The sequence below is a fragment of the Mustela putorius genome, unplaced genomic scaffold (assembly GCF_011764305.1).
Source record: "Mustela putorius furo isolate JIRA1106 unplaced genomic scaffold, ASM1176430v1.1 tig00003850_pilon_pilon_pilon, whole genome shotgun sequence".
Lineage (NCBI taxonomy): Eukaryota > Metazoa > Chordata > Mammalia > Carnivora > Mustelidae > Mustela > Mustela putorius.
Window position 1 is genome coordinate 14,418,612 of NW_025422002.1, and position 26,784 is coordinate 14,445,395.

At 46.2% G+C, this 26,784-nt stretch overlaps 1 protein-coding gene across 4 annotated transcripts in view; it reads left to right on the top strand.

The window, feature by feature from the left end:
* Nucleotides 1–26,437, top strand: part of XPC (XPC complex subunit, DNA damage recognition and repair factor) — a 52,436-nt gene extending 25,999 nt beyond the window's left edge. For 3 of the 4 annotated variants that reach the window (XM_013054933.2, XM_004738599.3, XM_045063362.1), the window contains 12 exons: nucleotides 884–968; nucleotides 2,704–2,861; nucleotides 3,358–3,478; nucleotides 13,387–13,476; nucleotides 14,342–15,211; nucleotides 16,049–16,209; nucleotides 21,702–21,783; nucleotides 22,686–22,820; nucleotides 22,905–23,074; nucleotides 23,595–23,688; nucleotides 24,246–24,335; nucleotides 25,459–26,437. In XM_013054933.2, coding sequence (XP_012910387.1) covers nucleotides 884–968; nucleotides 2,704–2,861; nucleotides 3,358–3,478; nucleotides 13,387–13,476; nucleotides 14,342–15,211; nucleotides 16,049–16,209; nucleotides 21,702–21,783; nucleotides 22,686–22,820; nucleotides 22,905–23,074; nucleotides 23,595–23,688; nucleotides 24,246–24,335; nucleotides 25,459–25,674 — 2,272 coding nt within the window. In that variant the 3' untranslated portion in view covers nucleotides 25,675–26,437. The remainder of the gene's footprint in view (nucleotides 1–883; nucleotides 969–2,703; nucleotides 2,862–3,357; nucleotides 3,479–13,386; nucleotides 13,477–14,341; nucleotides 15,212–16,048; nucleotides 16,210–21,701; nucleotides 21,784–22,685; nucleotides 22,821–22,904; nucleotides 23,075–23,594; nucleotides 23,689–24,245; nucleotides 24,336–25,458) is intronic. The other variant, XM_004738600.3, reaches the window with a different exon arrangement.
* The last annotated feature ends 347 nt before the right edge of the window (nucleotides 26,438–26,784 follow it).

The following is a 26,784-nucleotide window of genomic DNA, read 5'->3' on the forward strand; positions in this document are numbered from 1 at the left end:
GGTTTTGAGAAACACATAGGAGACTGGGGCTGAGTACCAGTGTGGTCAGCAGGCTTAGGTGAGAAAGCCCTGGGTTTACCTTGAGGACTTGAACAAGAATCCTGGTTTGTTTTATGGCTGTGGCAGGACATGGGAAGAGGAAACGTGAATATCTGGTATATGCTGAGGACTCTGCAGGTTGTCCCTTGTTTAACTTAAACTTGAAGATAGTGTGTGAATGAAGATGTGGAGGCTCAGAGATGTAACATTTTAGGAGTCACTCAGCTAGGAAGCAGTTGAGCCAAGACTCAAATCCCTCTCCTGCCAACTCGACACTCATGCTTTCACATTACATCACACTGCACGATTTGAGGCAGTGCCCCCTGTGGTAAGGAGCCCCCATTCCCAGGACTGCGCATCTGCTGGCGGCTTGGGAATGTGAACACAACGCCTGGTGGTCAATTGGCGAATGAGTTCCACTCTGTGATGGGTACATCATTAGGCATGAAGGAGGAGGGTAGATGTCTGGATGCAGGCATGAAAGATTTCACGGCACCATAGAAATGTGTGTACACCAATTTAGCCCGGAAGTACTGGTGCAAAGGAGGGAGTCAGTAGTCGGGAGGTCAGTCAGGCAGGGAAGACTCCTTGTAGGATGTGCGCCTCAAAGCACGTGCATGAGGCCTGATGGGTAGAGAGTGTCCTGAGCCAAGGTGTGCAGGTGAGAAGGAACAGAAAAGTCTGTGGAAAATAGCCAGCTTGCAGATATGCCTGAGTAGCACGGCCTTGTATAAGAGAACCAGAAGAGTGAGTCACAAGCCATGATGTGTGACTGGGGGCCTGGGGTCAGGGCCCAGGGGTCAGTCTCCCACTTTATTCTTGGATTTTTCAATATGCATGGCAGTGAAAGGATAAAAGTGGAGTTTGAGACCTATCTTCGGAGGATGATGAAACGTTTCAGTAAAGAAGTCCATGAGGACACACACAAGGTAAGGAAGGGTGGGAGGTGAAGGGACAGGGTCCTTTGTGTCATGGCGGGGTAGTGTGGTGCACACAGCTTTGGTTCTCAGTCAAGCCTGGTTTTATTTGGCTCTTCTACTCACTCTGTGACTTTGGCCAGTTTCTTTGTCTCCCTGAGCGGTTTCCTCATCTTTGAGGTGGGGTGTGATAAGTGCCTGCTTTGGAGGGGGTTGTGGGGACGGAGCAAATATGACATGCAAAGTCCGGAGCACAGACCCGGCACAAAGGAGGGCCGGACCCATGGGTACGCTCCCTCCATCCCTTCTTCCACCTGTCTCATAACCTCCATTCTTTTTTTTTTAAGATTTACTTATTTATTTATTTGACAGACAAGATACCACAAGTAGGCAGAGAGGCAGGCAGAGAGAGAGGAGGATGCAGGCTCCCTGCTGAGCAGAGAGCCCGATGCGGGGCTTGATCCCAGGACCCTGGGATCATGACCTGAGCAGAAGGCAGCAGCTTAACCCACTGAGCCACCCAGGCACCCCTCATAACCTCCATTCCTACCACCGCTGAAGAGACGTGTATTTGACTTCAGCCAGCAGTTAGTGAACCACATTATAGACCTAGCAAGGTACTTGGCGTTGTGGGGATGGAGACTTGTAGAAAGCTTATTTCCTACCATTAAGGAGTGTCTGTTCTCACAGACAGAACAAGACAGATGTCAAAACTGGAAATTCAAGGCTCAGAATGAGGAAAGGGAACGGTGTGGGTTGAATGGCCGAGGAACGTGGCTTTCTTTAAGAGAAAGGCCACTGGGGAGAGGTGGGAGGACAGAAGCTGGGGAGGCTGCCTGTGACAAGTTCAGAGGGCCCTCTAGTTCTCTGTGTGTCTGTGTAATGGAGGGTGCATGCATTGGTGGCCTGTGAGAGTGAGGGAAGGGCGCTCAGCTTTCCCTCTGATGGGCAGCAGGCAGCCAGAGTGAGAAGAGCTGACAGGGCTGGAAGAGACAGTACGTCTAGAGCAGCTGCAGAGATCTGGGAGTGAGATGAGCTCAGAGCAAGGACAGTGAGGAGATGAGACACCCACCTCCCTGAGGCCTTGAGGAGCACGTGGGATAGCGGTGCTGCTTGTACCTTTTGGAAGAGATGGAAGGAAGGGAAGAGTTCATATGACTAAGATCGGAAGCTTAAGTGAGGGGAGAAGAATAGAGCTGTTGACTGAAATGGGGAGGTCAGAGGTGGGGAAGGAGGCAGACAGTTCTGAAGGGAAAAGGATGTAAGATTTTGGAGGAGGCGGTGAGGAGTCACATTATCATCTCCGGAGGTTGGGGAGCGGTTGGAGCTTGGGAGCAGGGCCAGCTGGCTTTAGGGTCTGCAGCAGAAGTGGCTGGGTCCTGGCACCCAGGGAAGGGCAGAGAACCCTGTGGTGAACCCGCGCCATCCGCCAGCTTGGACAGCTACTGGCACTTGCGCAGTCTCTCCCTTCTCACCCCTGTCTTTTTGGAGCAAATCCTAAACAGCAAGGCCTCTTAAAATATAGAAGTTTATATGCTGCAGTTTTGAGATTTGGTTATTTTGTCGAGGGAATAAGTATCTAGGGAGAGCACAGGGTGAAAGACAAGGTCTTGGGAAATGGCTAATGTTGGGATTTTTACTTTCTTGTGTATAGAAATAATAAATACTTCCTGCCCACAAAATATCTCTCAGTTTGGCAGCAGAAAACCCTCTAGTTCTCAGCCTACCATCTTCCCCTTTTTCCCAGGTTCACCTGCTATGCCTGCTGGCAAATGGTTTCTATCGAAGTAACATCTGCAGCCAGCCAGATCTACTTGCTATCAGCCTGTCCATCATCCCAGCTCGTTTTACCAGAGTGCCACCTCGGGATGTGGATGCCTGCTATCTGTCAAACCTGGTGAAATGGTATGCCCTCTGGCCTGTCCTGCAGAGCCCTAGAGTAGGACTTGTGTCTCTAAGAGGTGGGGGGCCGGGCAGTTGCACAGACTTCCCTGAGGGGACCCCTTATGCTGGGCCTTGAGTGGACAGCCCTGAAGATAGACACACGTCAGGCACAGTCTCTGCCCTGGAAGAGCTCCCAGCCTGGCTGAGGAGACAGATGCACCCCAGGTAATCAGGGTAGTGTGAGGAGTGCTTTGGAAGAGAGCTGCTGGGTACTTTAGGTGCATGGAGCACCTAAGCATGGTCCTTTAGATGCACCTCCCAAGGACGTGTGAAGTCTGCTGGGCTCTTGAGTGGAGCCGGGGTCAGCCACACAGACTGAGAAGATGAGAGCAGAGGCAAGCAGGACTCCCGATTCCCTCTTGAGACTCTCCCATCTGATTTTCTTGGCTATAAGAGGATAGCGAGTGTTCCTCTTGGCCCTGACTTGTGACATGGGGAATGTCTGGTTTCTCTCCAGGTTCGTTGGTACATTTACAGTGAATGCAGACCTCTCAACCAATGAGCGACATGATCTGCAGACAACATTGGAAAGGAGGTTTGCTATTTACTCTGCACGGGATGATGAAGAGTTGGTACATGTAAGTGATTCCTCCTGGCATGGTTTTTTGTTTTGTTTTGTTTTGAATTTCTTTCAGTGTACCAGAATTCTTTGGTTATGCACCATACCCAGTGTTCCATGCAATACGTGCCTTCCATAATACCCACCACCACGCTCACCCAACTTACCACGCTCACCCAACTTCCCACGCTCGCCCCTTCAAAACCCTCAGATTGTTTTTCAGAGTCCATAGTCTCTCTCTCGTGGTTCATCTCGCCCTCCAGTTTCCCTCAACTCCTTTCTCCTCTCCATCTCAAAGATTTTATTTATTTGTTTGACAGAGAGATCACAAATAGGCAGAGCAGTAGGCAAAGAGGGTGGGAAGTGGGCTCTTTGCTGAGCAGAGAACCTGATGCAGGGCTCGATCCCAGGACCCTGAGATCATGACCTGAGCTGAAGGCAGAGGCTTAACCCACTGAGCCACCCAGGTGCCCTGGCACAGTTTTTTAGTGCTGGGAGCTAATGGCCATGGCAGTCACGTGCCAGATACCATTCCAGAGTTTTCCATGTTCTTCCTTATTAAGGCCTTGTGAAATAAAAAATACGTTTAGAAGCTCAAGGAGGCCAAAGAACTTTCTCAGGGTCATTCTTCTGGTAAGCAACTAGAGTCAGGTTTGGGACCAGTATATGGGTGGAAAGCCTGCACTCTTTCAGTTGCTTGGTGTCCTGGGATTGTAAACACTTATTTTTTGGTCAGGTGCCCTAGCCTTGTTTCCCTTAACTATTCAATGTTCAGAAGTCCATAGGAAATGTTTTTTCAAACCTTGTCTGCTGAAATCCATCAGGAAGCATTTCCCTACCTTCCGATTTGAGAAATGATATTGGCTGGCAGTGGTGCAGTCAGGAGAGTTCTGTCTACCAAAAATAGAGATAGAAATACGGCTTTATTTCCGGAAGGTTCCTATTCATTACATACGTTTTCTGTTTGTTTACGGAAGGAGACCAGGCTTCTTGGATCTTAAAAGCCCAAACAACTGGCATCTTTACCTCTCTTCTGATTCACTTTAAAAAAGTCTAAGATGGGGCACCTGGGTGGCTCAGAGGGTTGAGCCTCTGTCTTTGGCTCAGGTCATGGTCTCAGGGTCCTGGGATCGAGCCCTGCATCGGGCTCTCTGCTCGGCGGGAAGCCTGCTTCCTTCTCCCTCTCTGCCTGCCTCTCTGCCTGCTTGTGATCGCTCTCTGTCAAATAAATAAATAAAATCTTTAAAAAAAATAAGTCTTAAGATATCTGACATAGCCAGTGATGATGCCGTAATACCACCATCCAGGGAAAAGCGTTAATATTTGAGTATCATTCTCCAAAACTCGGTTCCTGTGTGTATTTCCAAATTATTTTACCCCCTAAGAGGCTACCGTGTGCCCATTAAATAATTACTCCCCATTCTACTCCCTCCTCTCTCTCCCTCAAGCACGTGGCAGCCACAATCTGCTTTCTGTCCCTAATGGATTTATGTATTTTGGATGTTTTATGTGGAAGAAGTAAGTATCCTATGTGACCTTTTGTGTCTGGCTTCTTTCACTAAAACCTTTTCAGGGTTTATCTAAGTTGTAGCTTATGTTAGCCCTTTGTTCCTTTTCATGGGTGAATATTATTTTGTTGTATGAATAGACCCATTTTGTGTATTCGTCAGTTGATGGATGTTTAGGTTGTTTTCACCTCTTGGCGGTTGTAAGGAGTACTACCATAAACGTGTATGTACTTGAGTACTTGTTTTTGATTCTTTGGGTATATACCTAGGAGTAAAGCTACTGGGTCATTTTATGTTTAACTTCTGAATAATTGTCAAACTTTTCCATGGCGGCTGCCCCATTTTACATTCCCACGAGCAACATACAAGGGTTCCAATATCTAAGAATCTAGTGTCAAATCTAATTTTACCCTTTATGTTTCCTTCTAAGAGTTTTACAGTTTCAGCTCTAACATCCATTTTGAGTCTTTCATCCATTTTGAGTTAATGTTTATATATGAGTTGAGGCTGGTGTTTGACTCCCTCGTTTTTGCATGTGAATATCCACTTGTCCCAGACCCCTTGGTTGAGGAGACTATTCTTCCAGTTATTTATTTTGTTATCTTCACTACTGGTTGAAGACAAGTGTTTCAACGGGAATTGCATGGCCTTGGTACCCATGTCAAAAAGCAGTTGGCTGTTGGTGTCTGGCTTACTTCTGATTGCCTTAACCATCATGACTCCTTTGTCTCCTCCATTCTGACAGTTTCTGGGTCTTCCCTCATCCTTCCTGCCTTGACACTTTTCAGAGTACTGCTGAGGAATTTTGTAGAGTGTCCTTCAATTTGGGTTTCTCTGTTATTTTCTCATTCTCCCCCCAACATGGAACTCCAGAATAAATACGCAAAAATTATTATTTTTTCTGCTATGACACAGTGTCTCAAAGAAAATATGCCCTCCTCTTTCTGGCCTTCTCAGTGAGGCATTATAGTGACTCAGGAGACACTGATGTCTGCCTGGAAGTTCTTGCTCAGATGCTTTATTGCATGCCATTTTGGAGGTTCATTCTGATGAGAAGACTCCCCTCCTTAAAGGATAGCAGAATTTTTAGAACTGCAGCTTCTGGTGGAAAGACTTGTTTATGGGGAAAAATTATAAACGGAATAGGCTTTGGAGATCTGGTGATAATGATGTTTTGTACTTTTTCTTCTCAAAGTGATACTTCATTTAATTCTTTAATTTTATTTATTTTTTCTCACCATAGCATGTACCCTCTCCAATGCACATAACCCAGTCACCCCAACCCTCCCATTCCCCTTCTGTCCAGCAACTCTCAGTTTGTTTCCTGAGATTAAGAGTCTCTTATGGTTTGTCTTCCTCTCTGGTTTCATCTTGTTTCATTTTTTCATCCCTTCCCCTATGATGCTCTGTCTTGTTTCTCAAATTTCTCATATCAGTGAAATCATATGATAATTATTTTTCTCTGATTGACTTATTTCGCTTAGCGTAATACTGTGTAGTTCCTTCCATGTCATTGCAAATGGCAAGATTTCATTTTTTTTTTTGGTGGCTGCGTAGTATTCCATTGTGTGTGTGTGTATATATATATATATATATCTCACATCTTCTTTATCCATTCATCTGTTGTTCTTTCTTTAGTTTGGCAATTGTGGACATTGCTGCTAGACATTCAGGTGCACGTTCCCCTTTGGATTACTGCCTTTGTATCTTTAGGGTAAATACCCAGTAGTGCAATTGCTGGGTCGTAGGGTAGCTCTATTTTCAACTTTTTGAGGAACCTCCATACTGTTTTCCAGAGAGGCTGGACCAGCTTGCATTCCCACCAACAGTGTAGGAGGGTTCCCCTTTCTCTGCACCCTCGCCAACTCCTGTCATTTCCTCACTGGTTAATTTTAGCCATTCTGACTGGTGTGAGGTGGTATCTCACTGTGGTTTTGATTTGTATTTCCCTGATGCTGAGTGATGTTGAGCACTTTTTCATGTGTCTGTTGGCCATTTGGATGTTTTCTTTGCAGAAATGTCTATTCGTGTTTTCTGCCCATTTCTTGACTGGATTATTTGTTCTTTGGGTGTTGAGTTTGATAAGTTCTTTGTAGATTTTTGGGTGCTAGCCCTTTATCTGATACATCATTTGCAAATATCTTCTCCCATTCTGTCAGTTGTCTTTTGGTTTTGTTGACTTTCCTTTGCTCTGCAAAAGCTTTTGATCTTGATGAAGTCCCAATAGTTCGTTTTTGCTTTTGCCTTTGAAGATGTGTCTAGGAAGAAGTTGCTGTGGCTGAGGTTGAAGAGTTTGCTGCCTGAGTTCTCCTTAAGGATTTTAATGGATTCCTGTCTTACATTGAGGTCTTTCATTCATTTTGAGTCTATTTGTATGTGTGGTGTAAGGAATTGGTTCAGTTTCATTCTTCTGCATGTGGCTGTCCAATTTTCCCAACACATTTGTTAAAGAGACTGTATTTTTTCCATGGACATTCTTTCTTGCCTTGTTGAAGATTAGTTGACCATAGAGTTGAGAGTCTATTTTTGGGCTCTCTGTTCTGTTCAGTTGATGTATATGTTTCTTTTTGTGCCAGTGCCATATTGTCTTGATGATTACAGCTTTGTAATAGATCTTGAAGCCTAGAATTGTGATGCCACCAACTTTGGTTTTCTTTTTCAATGTTCCTATGATTATTTGTTTTTTTTTCTGGTTCCATTTAAATTTTAGGATTATTTATTCCATTTCTTTGAAAAAAAATTGATGGTATTTTAATAAGGATTGCATTAGATGTGTAGATTGCTCTAGGTAGCATAGACATTTTCACAGTGTTCTTCCATGAGCATGGAACGTTTTTCCATTTCTTTGTGTCTTCCTTAATTTCTTTCGTGAGTACTCTATAGTTTTCTGAGATGCTTTGCCTCTTTGGTTAGATTTATTCCTAGGTATCTTATGATTTTGGGTCCAAAAAATGGGATCAACTCCTTAATTTCTCCTGTCTTGTTGTTGGTGTATGGAAATGCAACTGAAGGGGCACCTGGGTGGCTCAGGGGGATAAAGCCTCTGCCTTCGGCTCAGGTCATGATCCCAGGGTCCTGGGATTGAATGCTGCATCGGGCTTTCTGCTCAGCAGAGAGCCTGCTTCCCTTCCTCTCTCTCTCTCTCTCTCTGCATACTTGTGATCTCTCTCTCTCTGTGTCAAATAAATAAATAAAATCTTTAAAAAAAAAAAAAGAAATGCAGCTGAATTCTGTGCATTGATATTATGTCTTGCCACTTTATTGAATTCCTGTATGAGTTCTAGTAGTTTTGGAGTGGAGTCTTTTGGGTTTTCCACATAAAGTATCATATCATCAGCAAAGAGTAAGAGTTTGACTTCTTTGCTGATTAGGATGCATTTTATTTCTTTTTGTTGTCTGATTGCCGTTTGTTGTCTGTTGTCTGATTACTAGGACTTCTAGTACTATTTGAATAGCAGTAGTGATAGTGGACAGCCCTAAGGTCGTGTTCCCGACTTTAGGGGAAAAGCTCTCAAGTTTTTTCCCCATTAAGGATGATATTCAGTGTGGGTTTTTCATAAATGGCTCTGATGATATCGAGGTATGTACCCTCTATCTGTACACTTTGAAGAGTTTTGACGAAGAGAGGATGCTGTACTTTGTCAGATGCTTTTTCAACATCTATTGAGAGTATCATATGGTTCTTGTTCTTTCTTTTATTAATGCATTGTATCGTACTGATTGATTCGTGGGTGTTGACCCACCCTTGCAGCCCAGGAATAAATCCCACTCTTCGTGGTGAATAATCCTTTGAATGTACTGTTGGATCCTATTGGCTAGTATTTTGGTGAGAATTTTTGCATCTGTGTTCATCAAGGATATTGGTCTGTGATTCTCCTTTTTGATGGGGTCTTTGTCTGGTTTTGGGATCAAGGTAATGCTGGCCTCATAAAATGAGTTTGGAAGTTTTCCTTCTGTTTCTGATTTTTGGAACAGTTTCAGGAGAATAGATGTTAATTCTTCTTTAAATGTTTGGTGGAATTCCCCTGGGAAGTCGTCTGGCCCTGGGCTCTTGATTGTTGGGAGATAATTAATGACTGCTTCAATCTCCTTACTGGTTATGGGTCTGTTCAGGTTTTCAACTTCTTCCTGGTTCAGTTGTGGTAGTTTATATGTCTCTAGGAATGCATCCATTTCTTCCAGGTTGTCAAATTTGCTGGTGTGTAGTTGCTCATAATATGTTCCTGTAATTGTTTTTATTTCTTTGGTGTTGGTTGTGATCTCTCCTCTTTCATTCATGATTTTCTTTTCTTTTTGGTAAGTCTGGCCAGGGGTTTATCAGTCTTACTAATTCTTTCAAAGAACCAGCTCCTAGTTTGTTTGATTTGTTTTAGTATTCTTTTGGTTTCTAGTTCATTGATTTCTGCTCTGATTATTATTTCTCTTCTCCTGCTGGGTTTAGGCTTTCTTTGCTGTTCTTTCTCCAGCTCCTTTAGGTGTAGGGTTGGGTTGTGTACTTGAGATTTTCTTGTTTCTTGAGAAAGGCTTATATTGCTATATACTTTCAGGACCGCCTTTGCTGTGTCTCAAAGATTTTGAACAGTTGTGTTTTCATTTTCATTTGTTTCCATGAATTTTTAAAATTCTTCTTTAATTTCCTGGTTGACTCACTCATCGGGAGTAGTAGTAGGATGCTCTTTAGCCTCCATATAGTTGAGCTCTTTCCAACTTTCCTCTTGTGGTTGAGTTCTAGTTTCAGAGCATTGTGGTCTGAAAATATGCAGGGAGTGATCCCTGTCTTTTGGTACCGGGGGTGACCTGATTTGTGACCCAGGATGTGATCTCTCCTGGAGAATGTTCCATGTGCACTAGAGAAGACTGTGTATTCTGTTGCTTTGGGATGGAATGTTCTGAATATATCTGTGTGGTCCATCGGGTCCAGTGTGTCATTTAAAGGCTTTATTTCCTTGTTCATCTTTTGCTTAGATGATCTGTCCATTTCAGTGAGGGGGGTGTTAAAGTCCCCTACTATTATTGTATTGTTGTCAATGTGTTTTTTTGGTTTTGTTTTTAATTGGTTTATATAGTTGGCTGCTCCCATGTTAGGGGCATAGATATTTGAAATTGCTAGATCTTCTTGTTGGACAGACCGTTTGCATATGATACAGTGTCCTTTCTCAGCTCTTATCATAGTCTTTGGCTTAAAATCTAATTTATCTGATATAAGGATTGGCACCTCAGCTTTCTTTTGATGTCCATTAGCATGGTAAATTGTTTTCCATCCCCTCGCTTTAAATCTAGAGGTGTCTTTGGGTCTGAAATGAGTTTCTTACAGATAGCATCTCAATGGGTCTTTGTTTTGTTTGTTGTATCCATTCTGATACCGTGTGTCTTTGATTGGGGCATTTAGCTCATTTACATTCAGGGTAACTACTGAAAGATACGAATTTAGTGCCACTGTATGGCCTGTAAGGTGACTGTTACTGTATGTTGTCTCTGTTCCTTTCTGGTCTGTTATTTTAGCCTTTCTCTTTGCTTAGAGGACCCCTCAATATTTCCTTTAGGGCTAGTTTGGTGTTTGCAAATTCTTTTAATTTTTGTTTGAACCTTTTATCTCTCCTTCTACTTTCAGTCACAGCCTACCTGGATATAGTGTTCCTGGCTACATGTTTTTCTCATTTATTGCCCCGAATATATAGCCCTTTTTGGCCTGCCAGGTCTCTGTGGACGAGTCTGCTGCCAATGTAATATTTCTACCATTGTAGATTACAGATCTTTTGTCCAGAGCTACTTTCAGGATTATCTCTTTGCCATGGAGACCTGTAAATTTTACTCTTAGATGACAGAGTGTTGACCTATTTTTATTGATTTTGAGGGGTTTTTTTTTATGTCTCCTGGATTTTGATGCTTGTTCCCTTTGCCATATTAGGGAAGTTCTCTTCTATAATTTGTTTCAATATACCTTCTGCTCACCCCTCTTCTTCTGGGAATCCAATTCTTCTAATACTGTTTTGTCTTATGTTTTCGCTTATCTCTGAAATTCTCTCCTCATGGTCCAGTAGTTGTTTCTCTGTCTTTTTCTCAGCTTCTTTATTCTCCATCATTTGGTCATATATATCACTAATTCTCTCTTCTGTCTTATTTATCCTAGCAGTAAGAGCCTCCATTTTTTATTGCACCTCATTAATAGGTTTTTTTATTTCAACTTGGTTAGATTTTTGTTATTTTATTTTTCCAGATAGGGATTTTTTAGTATCTTGTGTGCTTTTTTTCAAGCCAGCTAGCATCTAGATAATTGTCATTCTGAACTCTGAACTCTGGTTCTGACGTCTTACTAATGTCCGTATTCATTAGGTCCCTAGCCATCAGTACTGCCTTTTGTTCTTTTTTTTTTTTTTTTGAGGTTAGTTTTTCCCGCCTTGACATTTTATCTAGGTAAGAATAGATGAATGAGAGAGCACAATACTAAAAGGGTAGTAGCAACGACCCCAGAAATATGTACACTAACCATATCAGAAGAGACCTGAAGCCAGGGGGAGAAGAAGGGAGAAGAAAATATATATGTATTTATACACACACACAAACACACACAAGATTACACTGGTGAATAGAATAGAGTCACACACTTGATTTTTGGTATATTTTGGTCTGTTAAAAGAAACTGCCAAAATTTTAGAGAAAAGAATATATATATAAAATTATAAGGGTAAACACAATGAAGGGATGGATTCTAATTGTAAAGATGAAAATTAAAAATGATTTTAAAAAAGGAATTGATGAGAAGTCACTTAAAAAAAAAAGAAAAACAAAAAAATGTTATCAGGCTAGAGAGTAGAAGAAAGCCATATGCTAGATTTAAGGTATATTTCAATCTGTTAGAAGAAACTGTATACTAGAATTTTAAAGAAAGGAAAACTTACATGTATCCAAAAAATAAGGTTAAATACAGTGAAGAGATAGAATATGAATAAAACCATGAAAATTAAAAAAGGTTTTAAAAAGGTATTGATAAGATAGAGTAGTTAAAATAGTAAAGAAAAAATTAAAAAACAATAGAGTTAAAGAAAAATAAAATTTAGAACATTTAACTTGGAGAGACTAAAGAGTCCTGGTTTAAAAAAAAGCCAGGAGTTGTATGTGCTGTATTCCCCTTACTCTGGAGTTCAACAGTTGTCATTGATGGCTGAACTTGGTTTTGGCTAGGTGTTGTTAGTGATCTTCTGGAGGAGGGGCCTGTTGCAGTGACTCTCCAAAATGTCTTTGTACCGCCCTTGCCAGGGGCCAGGCTCTGAGAGCTCCGGGCCCCACTCCTCAGTGCGCCCTCAGAGAAAAGCAGTCAGTCCCTCCTGTTTCCCTGATCTCCGGCTGCACTCCAGGCTCACCCATCCTGTGGCTGACCGTTTTCCAGCTCTGGTGCATGGCCCTGCTTAGAGTCTCCAAACACAGCAGATTCCTGCAGCGTGCTCCCATGCCTCTCCTCCTAGTGGAGGAAGGGTGGGTTGTTCCCCGGATCTGCCACTTGTGGGGTTCCTGCATGAAGAGCAGTTGCCCGACTGTGCCCAAGATTACGGTTTATGGCAACCCTGAGTTGAGCACCCACTCCTCGGCTCTGTCTCTGTAGCCTACTTTCCTACTCTGATACTTGGGGGCTGTGCCACACTCAGGCACCCTGGGTTGTTCTGTGGCCCCACAGGACCTGAGACCACACTGTCCCCGCGAGGGCTACAACCCTCCCACTCTGGAGCATCGTCCCTCAGTGGAGCAAACTTATAAAAGTTCCGACTGTGTGCATTGGTGCTCTGTGGCTTGCCGAGAGCCGGCCCCTCCCGCCGCGACCTGTCTTCCCTTCTGTCACCTCATATTCATTTTTCCATTTTTCTGCACTTCCTGCCTTCCAGAATGTGGTCGCTTTTTTGTTCCAAGAGTTATTCTTTTGTCAGTTTTTTTTTTTTAAACAATTACATTTTTTTAAAGATTTTATTTATTTATTTAGCAGATAGAGATCACAAGTAGGCAGAGAAGCAGGCATAGAGAGAGAGGGGGAAGCAGGCTCCCTGCCGAGCAGAGGGCCTGATGTGGGACTCTATTCCAGGACCCTGGGATCACGACCTGAGCCAAAGGCAGAGGCTTTAACCCACTGAGCCACCCAGGTGCCCCAGGCTTTTTTTGTTTTTTGTTACTATTTTTTTTTTTAATGAAATTTAACATAACACATTAAAAACCAAGCTTCTCTGAGATGTAGTGAACATCTTTCCATTTTTCTATAAAAAGATACCTGTTTGGCATCATTTTTAGTAGTGTTCAGGGTTTTAGGCACCTATTTGGTGGTTTCTAACTTTTCCGTATTCTAAAAAAAGGAACTACCACAACAAATACCATGAATTTTGTTAAAACCTCCATTCTTTTCTTAGGATAAATGCATCATTCTTTTTCCCCACAGATATTTTTACTGATCCTCCGGGCCCTACAGCTCTCGACCCGACTGGTTCTGTCTCTGCAGCCGATTCCTCTGAAGTTACCCCCAGCAAAGGTGGGGTTCTCCCAAAGGGCAGTTGGCTCAGCAGGGAGGGAGAAATTATCATATAACAAAATAATTGGTCATTGGACTACTTTTATGGGTCGGCCTTTATGGAGCGTGGGCCCCTTGGAGCCTACCTTGCTCACCCCCATGTTTGGAAGACTGGTCGCCAGTGGCACAGAGGGCACAGAGGGGCCCAAGAGAGGTCCTGGCTGCCTGGTGGCTTAGTTTCTGCCTTGTGACACAGCAGAATGGCCCTATCCTCCTCCTCCTTGGCTGTGCTGAACAGTTAGGGATGAAAGACTCTGCCTTCTGCTGTCATCTGAGGAGGAGGGTTGGCACTAGACGAGCTGCACTGTTGGTACTGTCGAGACTTAGTGGTCCAGAGGTGGATTTAATTCCATCATCTTAATGCAGCAAGTTTTTTAAGTCCATCAGTATTTATTTGCAAGGCATGTTATGTGCAAGGTGGGTACTATTACCGAGGAAACTGATGTAGAGTTTTACCCATATGTAATAAATAAATATTTGAGAAAATGTAAATAAATGTATATATAGTTGACTGGAACACATAATGGATGAGAAGCAGCACTGGAGTTGGAAACCAGGTTCCTGTGTTTCCTGTGTTCACACCCCTGCCCCTCCCACCAGGTTCTAGAGTGCAAAGAGTTTACTTTGTGGCTTAGCTAAGATACCACAGATTTTAGTGAATACATTCTTACATTCCTAAAGGATTGTTGGCCCTGCCCTACCCTGTCTGAGCTGGGGACATCCTGTGTGTGCTGGTTCTGTAGCCAGTGATTTAGCCCTGGCAGAGTATAGGATCTCTATCATATGAGCACAGAAAGGAAAAACATAGTTTCCTTTTCTGTTTAAGGGAAAGAAAGCTCCAAAGGTGACATCTGTGGAAGGTGCTGGAGGCTCCTTGGAAACTTGCAGCCCAGTTCTAGAAAGCCAAACCAAACCCAAGACCAGCCAAGGAACCAGACAAGAAGTCACATCATCTAAGGGCTCTGGCCGTCCAAGTGCCAAAGGGAAGAGGAGCAAAGCAGCTACAGTCAGGAAGAAACAGAGAGAGCCCTCCAGTGGGGAAGAAGAGCACAAGGCAGGAGGGCAGCAGGAGGATACCCAGAGACGTCGGCATGGCCGAGAGCGGCAGGTGGCCTCCAGGGTGTCTTATAAAGAAGAGAGTGGGAGTGACAAGGGTAATAGCAGTTCTGAGTTCGAGCTCTCCAGCGGGGAAGCCCATCACTCATCTGATGAGGATTCTGAACCTGGCCTTCCCAGGCAGAGATCAAAGGCAGGGTCCAGGAGTGACTCCAGGACCCAACGTGGAAGGCACCCTAAGCACCCTGGCTTCCTAGCAGCAACCACGAGCTCTTCAAGCAGTAAGAGTAAACGAGGCAAGAAAATCTTCAGTGATGGTGAGGGGGCAGAAAGAGGGAAAGCAGCTGGTGTAGACCAGTGGCTAGAGGTGTTCTGTGAGCAAGAGGAAAAGTGGGTGTGTGTGGACTGTGTGCATGGTGTGGTGGGCCAGGCTCTGTCCTGTTACAAGTATGCCACCAAGCCCATGACCTATGTGGTGGGCATCGACGGTGATGGCTGGGTCCGGGATGTTACCCAGAGGTACGATCCAGACTGGATGACTGCGACCCGCAAGTGCCGGGTCGATGCCAAGTGGTGGGCTGAAACCTTGAGACCATACCAGAGCCCGTTGGTGGAGAGGGAGAAGAAAGAAGACTCAGAGGTAAGGCCTTGGCTGCTGCGGACTTGAAGGCCCATCTTGGTGCCCCTTATATATGCCCAGTCCCATGTGGTGGGGGTATCTTTGTGTGTGATCTGGAATTTTCACAATACTATAGACCTGGGATGGCTTTTGCCTTGATTTTACCAGTTAAAAATGGAGGCTCTGAGAGATTAACTGCTTTGGTATTTGAGCCCACATCTATCTGGCCGTTATGCAGCACACTTTTAGTTACCTTCTATTTGTAAATTTGGAGCTTTAAAACAATTTACACAGCCATATAAATTGCTCTGAGTGAAAGAAGACAAAACTCATGAGTGTGGTGGCCGTGTGTCTCCCTGCCCTATTTGAGCCCCATGTGGAATTGTCCACTGAGAAATCAGAATCCTGAAAGAACTACTAAAAGAATGAGTGTTTGTCACAGGGAGCACAAGGGCAAGGAGAGACATGGTGCCAATGGCCCATTGGAGTTTCCTGGGAGAGTAGGGTCAAGTAGACCCAAGTAGACCCCCATCACAGAGCAGGTAAGGCCTTCCTGAAGAAAACCTTGTGTTTTCCCTGAGGACAAGAGCAGGCACTAACCTGCTTGTGTTGGCCAGGGTGTCCAAGCACTGAGAATGAATAGGTTAGATGACTTTTCACAGTTGCCACAAGCCCCGGGATTCCATGCTTTATCTGAAACCTGCCTAGAACCAGACTGCAGGCGCAATGTTATGGTTATTGGTGCTCACGAAACCTCTGCTTCACTGTTTTGCTGAACAAGGTGGTCTAGGGCTCGCCTGCCTCAGACCTCCCCTCCTCTTCCAGACATGTTCAGCATTATCTCTCTGGCCTTTGCAGTTCCAGGCAAAGCACCTGGGCCAGCCTTTGCCTACTGTCATTGGCACATACAAGAACCACCCTCTGTATGCGCTGAAGAGGCATCTGTTGAAATACGAGGCCATCTACCCTGAGACAGCTGCGATTCTTGGCTATTGTCGTGGAGAAGCTGTCTACTCCAGGTGCGTGAGGCAGCTTGGTGGCCCTGTGGGCTTCCCGATGGCCTGGGACTATCAGGCTCCTGGATGGGGGCGGGGAGTGCTGCTTATGTCAGCCCTTATGTCAAACGGGATGAGCTTTATGGTGTGTGTATGTGTGTGCTGTTTCATGGGGGCACATGTAGAAGGGATTCAGGCTTGAAGATGAAAACAAGGGTTAAAAGGCCAGCAGGTGCAAAAGAGTTATGGGGGAAAAATTGAAAAGTATGACAAGGCTTATATGGGACAATAGGAAATACATCCCTAAAATGTAAGTTACAAACATACTAAAGAAGAAAATAAAAGATTTGATCATGAAAATTAAAGGGAGTGGATATTTTAATGGGGACGGAGCTTCTGTTTGGGAAGATGGAAAAGTTCTGGAGGTGTGTGGTGGGGACAGTTACTCAACAGCATAAATGGACTTAACACCATGGAACTGCACACTTAGAAATGGTTAAAATGGTATATTTTGTATATATTTTGTTCACACTAAAAAAAATGGCAGAAGAGGGGAAGGGAATAAGAGAAGAACGTAAAGTACATACAGAATTAAAACAAAAGATACTTTTTAAAGATTATTTATTTATTGAGAGAGAGCATGCACGCAGGGTAGGGGCAGAGGGAAAGAGTTTGAAGCAGACTCCTTGCTGAGCACAGAGCCCAAAGCAGGGCTCCATTGCACAGCCCTGAGATCATGGCCTAAGCCGAAATCAAGAGTCGGACGCTTAACCAATGGCATCACCCAGGTGCCCCTAAAACAAAAACTTTTAATGTCAATTTAAGGTGAGAAAGAAAGAAAAGTAGAAGCAGACCTTTTAAGAAAATAGCAATAGAAAGAAATTACAATGGAATACTACTCAACCATCAAAAAATGAAATCTTTCCATTTGCAATGACATGGCTAGAGCTAGAAGAATACAGTAAGCGAGACAAGTCAATCAGAGAAGGTTATCATGTGATCTCACTGATATGCGGAATTTAAGAAGCAGAACAGGATCATAGGAGAAAGGAAAAAATAAAAGAAGACAAAATCAGGGAGACAGATCATAAGAGACTTAATCATAGGCAACAAACTGAGGGTTGCTGGAGGGGTGGGGAGTGGGGTAACTGGGTGATGGACATTGAGGAGGGCATGTGATGTTACACTTGATCTTAGCCAAAAGGCTGAGAAACGATAGAGTAGTGCACGTGATGTAATGATTACTGGGTATTATGTAAGGTTGATGAATCACTGACCGCCACCTCTGAAACCAATAATACCTTATGTATTAATTAATTGAATTTAAATTTAAATTGAATTTAAATAAAAAACAGATAACAGTTTTGTTATCTAAAAAAACAAAAATGATAACTAAAATGTGGCTTTTTATTTTTTATTTTTTTTTTTTTTTAAGGATTTTATGTATTTATTTGTCAGACAGACTATGTACAAGTAGGCGGAGCGGCAGGGAGAGGGAGAAGTGGGCTCCCCGCTGAGCAAGGAGCCCCCTGGGGGACTCGATCCAAAGACCCTGGGATCATGACCTGAGCTGAAGGCAGACGCCTAATCAACTGAGCCACCCAAGTGTCCCAAGAAGTGGCTTTTTAAAACTGGAATAAAAGACAAAAAAAATAGAGTAGAGGATTTTTTTAAAAAATTAACATATAATGTATTATTTGCTTCAGGAGTACAGGTCTGTGAATCATCAGTCTTACACAATTCACAGCACTCACTGTAGCACATACCCTTCCCAATGTCCATCATCCAGCCACCCTATCCCTAACCCCAACCCCCGAGCAACCCTCAGTTCGTTTCCTGAGATTGAGTCTCTCATGGTTTGTCTCCCTCATGATCCCATCTTGTTTCATTTTTTCCCCTCCCTGCCCCCCCACAACTCCCCACCCTGCCTCCCAAATTCCTCATATCAGGGAGATCATATGATAATTGTCTTTCTCTGATTGACTTATTTCATATGGCAAGATTTCATTTCCTTTGATGGCTGCATAGTATTCCATTGTGTATATATATATGTATGTATATATATATACATACATATACCACACCTTCTTTATCCATTCATCTGTTGATGGACATCTAGGCTCTTTCCATAGTTTGTCTATTGTGGACATTGCTGCTATAAACATTGGGGTGCACGTGCGCCTTCAGATCACTACATTTGTATCTTTAGGGTAAATACCTAGTAGTGCAATTGCTTGGTCATAGGGTGGCTCTGTTTTCAACTTTTTGAGGAACCTCCATGCTGTTTTCCAGAGTGGCTGTACCAGCTTGCATTCCCACCAACGGTGTAGGAAGGTTCCTCTTTTTCTGCTTCCTCACCAACACCTGTCATTTCCTCACTGGTTAATTTTAGCCATTCTGACTGGTGTGAGGTGGTATCTCATTGTGGTTTTGATTTGTATTTCCCTGATGCTGAGTGATGTTGAGGACTTTTTCATATGTCTATTGTCCATTTGGATGTTTTCTTTGCAGAAATGTCTGTTCGTGTCCTCTGCCCCTTTCTTGACTGGATTATTTGTTCTTTGGGTTTTGAGTTTGATAAGTTCTTTGTAGATTTTGATACTAGCCCTTTATCTGATCTGTCATTTATGAGTATCTTCTCCCATTTTGTTAGTTGTCTTTTGGTTTTGTTGACTGTTTCCTTTGCTGTGCAAAAGCTTTTGATCTTGATGAAGTCCCAATAGTTCATTTTTTGTCCTTGCTTCCCTTCCCTTTGGTGATGTTTCTAGGAAGAAGTTGCTGCGGCTGAAGTCAAAGAGGTTGTTGCGTGTGTTCTCCTCAAGGGTTTTGGATTCTTGTCTCACATTGAGGCTCTTCATCCATTTTGAGTCTATTTTTGTGTGTGGTACAAAGAAATGATCTGGTTTCATTTTTCTGTATGTGGCTGTCCAGCTTGAAGTCTGGAATTGTGATCCCGCCAACTTTGGTTTTCTTTTTCAACATTCCTCCAGCTATTTGGGGTCTTCTGGTTCCATATAAATTTTAGGATTATTTGTTCGATTTCTTTGAAGAAAATGGATGGTACTTTGATAGGAAATGCATTAAATGTGTAGACTGCTTTAGGTAGCATAGACATTTTCATAATATTTATTCTTCCAATCCAGGAGCATGGAACATTTTTTTTTTTTTTTTTTTTTGTGTCTTCCTCAGTTTCCTTCATGAGTACTTTATAGTTTTCTGAGTATAGATCTTAGCCTCTTTGGTTAGGTTTATTCCTAGGTATCTTAGAGTTTTGGGTGCAATTGTAAATGGGATTGACTCCCTAATTTCTCTTTCTTCTGTCTTGTTGTTGGTGTAGAGAAATGCAACTGATTTCTGTGCATTGATTTTATATCCTGACACTTTACTGAATTCCTGTATAAGTTCTAGCAGTTTTGGAGTGGCGTCTTTTGGGTTTTCCACATAAAGTATCATATTGTCTGCAAAGAGTGTCCTACCTGGTTGGGGCCTCAGCCCCTGGCAGTCAGAGCTTGGAAGGCATAGGCTTCCTCAGGTGGTGGGAGGAAAGCAGGTCCAGTGAGAAGGAAGCAGACCTGGTCCCCAGGAACCAACCATGTCAGTCATCAGAAAGAGCATTAGAGGCGGACGTGTTTTTTTGGATAGTAGAATAGACAAAACCAAGTTTACCATGTAACCATTTGTAAATGTATGGTTTGGTAGTGTTAAGAACATTGGCTCATACGCCCATCCTCACCATCTGTCTCCAGGACTTTTTTTTTTTGGTTTAAAGATTTTTTATTTATTTAACAGACAGATCACAAGTAGGCAGAGAGGCAGGCAGAGAGAAAGAGGAAGCGGGCTTCCCGCTGAGCAGAGAGCCTGATGTGGGGCTCGATCCCAGAAGCCTGGGATCATGACCTGAGCCGAAGGCAGAGGCTTGAACCCACTGAGCCACTCAGGCACCCCTCCAGGACTTTATCTCCAGAATTGAAATTCCATCCCCATGAAACACTCACTTTAACCCCTGTCCCCCCACCTCTGGCAGCCACCGCGTTGGTTTTTACTGGACTCTTGTGGGGACCTTACGTAAATATGACCATGCAGTATTTGTCCTTTTGTGACTGGCCTCTAGGGACGGACGCTTGCATTGCTTCCCCTTTTGGCTGTTGTGAATAGTGCTTCTGTGAACATGGGTATACAGATAATCTCTTTGAGCTTCTGCTTACATTTCTTTTGGGTACACACCCAGAAGTAGAATTGCTGGATCATATGGTAATTTTATATTTAACTTTTGAAGAACTAGGCTCCTGCTTTCCACAATGGCTGCATGGTTTTATAGCCCTACCAGCAACACCCAAGGATGCCAGTTATCCCACAGCCTCGCCAACACTTTTTGAGTTTTTTGATAACAGCCATTCTGAGGGTGTAAAGTGGTTAGAAGTTGAGATTTAGCCTGACAGGGGTCTGTCCACTTCCCCACCGTGCTCGTTGGAATGTTCTGACAGTGTCCAGCCTCTCCCCAGCCCCCATGTGAAGATCATGACTGTGACATAATGGCTTCTTGGGGCGATCAGAGCTGTGTAGCCTGCCAAGGGGTGGGGGGAAGTGCAAGTGGAGGTCTCAGCCCCAATCGGGATGCTCTAACACCGGGAAAGCGTCTGGTCCTCCATCAGCCTGGCAGAGCAGAGAGGACAGAGCTCATATCATGACAGATAGAGGATGCCCCCAAGGCTCCAGAAGGGACAGTGGCTCATGCAGGGTCTCCCTGGTAGGCCGTGGCACAGAGGAGGCAGGAGCAGAGGGTCTGGTTTCTGCACTGGAAGGGAACTTCATGCCCTCACTCTGCGGAGCCCACTCTCTGGCCAGAGTGCAGGGCTGCTGACTGAGGAGGAGAGGAGCATGTCCTGTCACAGAAAGCTCAGCAAGGAAGGCAGTTGGAACTCTTGGTGGGGTAGCCTTGCAAGGCTGGGCACCTGCCAGGGTAACCCAGTGCTTACCCTGGAAGGAGAGTGAAGCCAGAGGCGTGCTCTGCAGTCACTGGCTGCCAGGAATTAAGACTGTCCATGTGCGTGAGTCGTCATTCCGTGCAAACTCCCTAGCTCGCAGTTCTGGTGTGGTCTTTTTGGGGGTTCCCTGCCCCTTCTCTGGACACTCGGTCCTTCCCCCATCTCTGTGTTTAGTAGCAGACCGGGCCTTGGGCAGCCAAGTGCTGGCACGGTGGTGTGGAGGGTACCAGTACTGCTTTGCCTCCCACTGTGGGAGGAGTGGGGGAGTCCTGGCTTGCAGTTCATGACAGACAAGACAACTCTGTTTAGGTCAGATTTGTAAACGGACACATTTTTGAGAAGATAGGAAGTCCAGATTAGCTGTTTGTATAACCCAGGTCTCCTGGTTCCCCCAGGAGCCCAGCCTGAGGAGAGAATGGAGGCCTGAGCCCTTCCTTCTGGGGAGACTTGTGAGGCAGGCATCTGTGCCGCGAGTGCTCCAATCTGGGTATGGACTCAGTTTGTCCTGTCTCCCTCTGTTGGCTCCCTCAGGGATTGCGTGCATACCCTGCACTCCCGGGACACGTGGCTGAAACAGGCCAGAGTGGTGAGGCTGGGAGAAGTGCCCTACAAGGTAACCATAGGGGCGGGGAGGGGGGGAGGGTGCGGCGGCTGCGGCGCACTGGGGACAGAGGCCTGGGCACTTCGGGCTGCTGAATGCACACCCGGGAGAGGAATCCAGGGCTGACTTTTCTAACCTGAGAAAGACCAAAGGAAGAAAAAGCATTTAATTATGTCTTAGTCTAATGGGGGAATTTGTAAGATGGATCTTTCGAGCATGCAAGACATGTGACATTTTTTAAGGGTTGTAATACAGGCTAGGCTGTATATGGCCCTTTCCAAAAAAACGTGCTGAGTCCTGAGCCAGAGGCGCCCAGTGTGCCCATCCTGCTCCTCCTTGTGACACGTACGCAGCTTTCTTGCTCACGCTCCCCAGTGAAACTTCTGGGCACTAGACATGGTCAGGTAGTGTGTGGCGGGTCCCATGCTGTCAGTGCCTTCCAGAATGCATGACACAGCTAGTTCCCGGGTTTAAATCCCAGCCCTGTCACTCACTGAGCGATGGGACTTCAGTGACTTCATCTCCAGGCCCCAGTGACCCTGTCTGCGATGAAGGTAGAGCACGTGGTGTGGCTGGTAAAAGCCTGGTTCTGGCCCTCTGGCCTGTGGCTGTAGGCAGTGGCTTGCAGCTCGCGGGTCACCCATCTGTCTGCGCAGTGGAGACAGTGGTGGGACCGCCCTCTGGGGCATAGTGCATAGAGCAGGGACCATCTGCAGGTGCTGGCTAGCAGCAGCTGTCCTCGGGGCCACGGTGGTACTAGGCACTGTAAGCAGGTGGGAAGTGCGTGCATCTCGGGCTCATGGAGGTTAAATGAGGCCATGGGTTCAGGAAAGCCCTCAGCACAGTACTCAGTATATAGTAAGTGCTCTGAAAGCGGTGGTCCTCCTCTAAACTGGCTGTTCCCTCTGGTGCAGATGGTGAAAGGCTACTCCAACCGGGCCCGGAAGGCCCGCCTTGCTGAGCCCCAGCTGCAGGACCACAACGACCTGGGCCTGTTTGGCGAGTGGCAGACGGAGGAGTACCAGCCGCCTGTGGCTGTGGATGGCAAGGTGAGGGCAGTGTTGTGATGGGTCAGGACCGGCCTGCTGCACACTGCTGCTGGCTAGACCGGCTGTGCTACCCTCTCTCTGCAGGTCCCCCGGAATGAGTTTGGGAACGTGTACCTCTTCCTGCCCAGCATGATGCCCATTGGCTGCGTCCAGCTCAACCTGCCCAACCTGCACCGCGTGGCCCGCAAGCTGGACATTGACTGTGTCCAGGCCATCACCGGCTTCGATTTCCATAAAGGCTACTCCCATCCCATGTGCGTGAGGGTCCTTCTGCAGCACCGGCAGGAGGGCTGGGCTGTCCTAGAGGAGGGGCAGGAAGTCGATGTCGGGGTTGAGGCCATTTTCCGGGTTTTACTCTGGATTTGCCAAGTCAGCCTTAACTCTTTACCTTTTCCTTTCACACTTTTACTCGGGCTGACTGCCTCCATCCAGAGGCAGCAAAACCAATGAAACCACATGCTCGTGATGCTAGATGAAAACCATCTCCTGGGGGTTGGGGACAAGGGACCAGGCGAGGTCAGCACGTTTCTTGGTTAGGTGACCTCTGTCATCCCAGCGGATGGGGCTGGGCATGGGGAAGATGCAGGGCCGGAGTCCACAGGCCTGCCTCCTGCACGGGTGCTCTCGGCAGCTAGGGCTGGGACTGCAGATACCTGATCTGGAAATTCTTTGGGGAGCAGCTGGTTGGCCTCTGCAAGGGGGAGGCGAGGCCGGAGGGAGGCGAGGCCGGAGGCGGCAGCCTCAAGTAGGGCCATCCTTGTTGCGTCCTTACAGAACCGACGGGTACATTGTCTGCGAGGAATACAAAGATGTGCTCCTAGCTGCCTGGGAGAAGGAGCAGATGCTCATTGAGAAGCGGGAGAAGGAGGTGAGCCATGTGGCCAGGGTGGGTTGGGTGGGGGCCTGAGGTGAAAGCAGAAGGGCGGGGAACACGAGCCCCCACGTGGGGGCAGGTGCCTCACTTGCACTGTGGGTAACAGGAGGGACCGTGGGCCCCGAAGCTCTTTCCAGCTCTCAGACGCCAGAGGGCACCCTAGGGAGCCAGCCCTGGATAAACAGGGTCCTGTCCTTACCTCACCATCCAGCATCCCTGTCCACTGTGTACCTGGATCCCGGCTCTGGTGGCTGCCGCACCTGCCATCCACCACTGCCTCTACTGAAAGGCATTGCCTGTGATCCAAGCCTCCACCTTAAAGATGTTCAAGTTGCTAACAGTTAAAAAGAGGCTTCTGTTTTGGTGCCTTTTACATGCATCACTTTATAAAATCATGCTCCTTTAAAACAGACATGGCATGGTTGAGAAACTCTTAACCGAAGAATCTGATTTTGGATCTTTAGATCTTCAGATGTTCATAGGTTCCATCTAGACACTTTTCCTGAAAGTGATAGTACTTAACATTTTGTGTTCTTTGTTTTTGCCTGCAGAAAAGAGAGAAACGGGCCCTCGGGAACTGGAAGCTGTTGGTCAGGGGACTGCTCATCAGGGAGAGGCTGAAGCTTCGCTATGGGGACGAGGTCAGTGTGGCTTTTTTGGAAAGAGACAAGCTCAAGTGGAAGAGGGGGACTCAGAACCCTGGGCCTGGATTCTGTCCAGAGATGCCTTGTTTTGTCACCAGAGTCCTGTGTCTCTGAGGCACCTGTGTCCTTAACTTTCCTTGTTGGGAACTGGGTCCCTGGTGTGTGCCTCAGCTGTCCTTCCAGCCCTCAGCCCAACAACCCCCTTTCCTGCTCCCATCTGCCACAAGCAGGTGCCTGCTGGGTCTGAGCTCATGCTGAGCCCATCCAGGGAGTGACAGGCACCCTGTGTGTCTGTGTTTGACGTGCCCTCCGTAGCCTGGCTGCACTTCCTGTGCCTGCGACTATCCTCCAGGGCCGGGGTTGCTCACTTAAGTCGTGTTTCATGGTACCTTCCCTGGGCTGGGCCAGCCTGTGCGAGGTGGATGTGTCACCCTCAGAGGGTCTCCCAGAGGGGCAGAGGCCCCTCCACATGGTTATGTGGTGAGATCAGTATTGGGTTAGAAATGTGCTCTTGGCACAGCTATAACCACACCCGTTTTCTCCCTGTCTGCAACTCCACATGCTGCCAGTTTCCCTTTAAAACTGGCAAAATATTCTTGACACGCTCTTCCCTCAAATCCCCTGGGTGACGTCTCACCAGGCTCTATGTTGATTTCGTCCACCCACATGCTCTACCTGCATCCAAACCCTCCATGCCCAGCTCCCCAGTGGGTCCTGGTCAGGGAGTGCCTCCTCGGAACATTTGGCACAGAAAGCTGGTCCTGTGCAGTTGAAGACGGTAGTGCGCTTTTGTGCAGGAGTGAGGTAAAGAAGTGCAAAGCACCAGTCCTGTGATCTACATTCAGTTGTACGCTCCCTGAGCGCGGTCCCCTGCATAAACATTTTTGTTTCCCAGCACTGAGCCCAGAGCAAGTTCTCCAGTCCCTGCTCGGTGGAGTCCCCAGTGTGAGGCAGGCTCTCCCCCAGCCCCGTGTGGTGGCCCTCCCTGCCCTCCCAAAGCCACTGGCTGGAGGAGGGGGGGCGTCGGGGTGGCTGCTGCTTGGGGCTTGACTGCCCTCTGGCGGTGCTCCCTGCCATCTGATGGCTGACTTGAGGCCCACCATTGTCCCTCCCCATCCAGAGAGAGGAGAGAGCTCTCCAAGGACCTGCTGGAGGTGGACTGTCTTCTGATGAAGAGGAGGGGACCAGCTCTCAAGCAGAAGCATCGAGGATCCTGGCTGCCTCCTGGCCCCAGAACCGAGAGGCTGAAGAACAACAGAAGCCAAAGTGCCCTAAGAAGACCAAAAAGGAGAAGGCGGCTGCGGCCTCCCACCTGTTCCCTTTTGAGAGGCTGTGATGGGAGTGGCCACCTGTTGAACCCCACACCTGCCTTGGGGGATGTACCAGCCCTGGTGGCTGTGGTATCTCCTCTGAGAAGGCAGAGAAGCAGCGTGTGCTATGGATGAGGGCCAGGGAACAGAGGGGTTAAGCTGAGGGGGTGCTGTGGGTCTGGTCTTGCCCGGGCCTTGTCGGATAGATGTGGGGTAGGGCTTTCGGAGCTGTCCATCTCTGCACCTTATACTTTGAGCTCTGGGACACTTCCCAGGAGACTCTCCCACCACCTTGATGTCGCTTAGCCGCCTTTGGAAACAGGAGTCCATTTTCTTATAGAAACCACTGGCTGATTTAGAAATGCACAGTTCCTTTCAGGTGAGTTCTTCATCTGTCAGACCCTCATGCTTTTGCCTCTCCTGCAGCTGGTGGAGCCTTTCTGTCAGGGCCATGCCTTTTTCTCTCAGCCAGATGTACTAACACTGCCTAATGATGCCTCTTCATGGGTTAGGGAGAGCAGTTGGGAAGTATGGGCATCTCCAGTTTTGATGGTAGCGGGACCCACTTTTGGAAGTAACGTTTCAGGGTGGCAGAAGACTCAAACCAAGAGCTGAAATCAGGAAAGGAAACACACTGAGAGTTAAAGAAATATTAGTGAAAGTGGGTTAGTGTCAACCAGATTTTATCCACTGTGGATAAATTTATAAAAGCTCTATGCATTGTAGATATTCAGGAGAAATAACTTTTGTAACATTTTGAGGAAAAAAAATAAAACATTTACCTAAAAAGACTCAGCTCTGCGTTTTTCTTTCAGATTTATGGTCGGCTAAGAACACCCGCATGACAGAGTGATTTGTCCACATATGAGACTAAAGACCAGGTTTTGTTCTCAGGTAGATGGTGAACTCATCATTCCACACATGGAAAGTGAAGAGAGATGTTACTTAACCTTTGACAGGAGCCCTTAAAAATCGGAGCCAGTTCTATCCAAGGGAAACAAACAAAACACTTGGGGTGTGACTCATCAGCAGTGAGAGCTTGGCTGGAGGGCTGGTGTGGAACAACAAACCGGGGTTGCCATGGAAACTGCAGAGCCTTGCACTTCCAGACCCTAGAAGCAAGCAACCTGTTACTC